The 338-nt window shown below is 79.9% G+C and overlaps 1 protein-coding gene across 2 annotated transcripts in view; it reads right to left on the reverse strand.

Annotated features, from left to right (window-relative positions):
- Positions 1-115, reverse strand: part of LOC104839237 (Golgi apparatus membrane protein TVP23 homolog B-like) — a 6,419-nt gene extending 6,304 nt beyond the window's left edge. Inside the window, exon 1 of one of the 2 annotated variants that reach the window (XM_010579433.1) lies at positions 45-115. In XM_010579433.1, the coding sequence (XP_010577735.1) occupies positions 45-56 (12 nt within the window). In that variant the 5' untranslated portion in view covers positions 57-115. The remainder of the gene's footprint in view (positions 1-44) is intronic. The other variant, XM_010579435.1, reaches the window with a different exon arrangement.
- Between the last annotated feature and the right edge of the window lie 223 nt (positions 116-338).

Here is a 338-nt window from a genome sequence, read left to right on the forward strand (position 1 = left end):
CCCGGCGCTGACCCCTGACCCCGCCCCGGCGGGGTCCGCCTCACCTGCCCTACCATGGTCGGAGTCCCCTCACTTCCGCCTGCCGCGCAACGTCAGCGCCGCGGGCCAATCCCGGCACGCACCGCCCCTCCTCCCCTCCGCGCGTGCGCGCCCGGCGGGACGGCGCGGCAGACGTGGCCGCGCTCTTCCCCCACCCCCCGCCCTCCTCCCCTGCCGGTGACGTCGCGGGGGCGGTGCCAGGAGAGGCGGCCGTTGGGGCCGTTGTTGGCGGCCGCTGAGGGGCCGGGGCCGCCCTCACGTACGCGGGGGTCGGGGCGCTGAGGGGCCCCGGGGGAGGA

The sequence above is a fragment of the Haliaeetus leucocephalus genome, unplaced genomic scaffold (assembly GCF_000737465.1).
Source record: "Haliaeetus leucocephalus isolate CR32 unplaced genomic scaffold, Haliaeetus_leucocephalus-4.0 Scaffold657, whole genome shotgun sequence".
NCBI lineage: Eukaryota > Metazoa > Chordata > Aves > Accipitriformes > Accipitridae > Haliaeetus > Haliaeetus leucocephalus.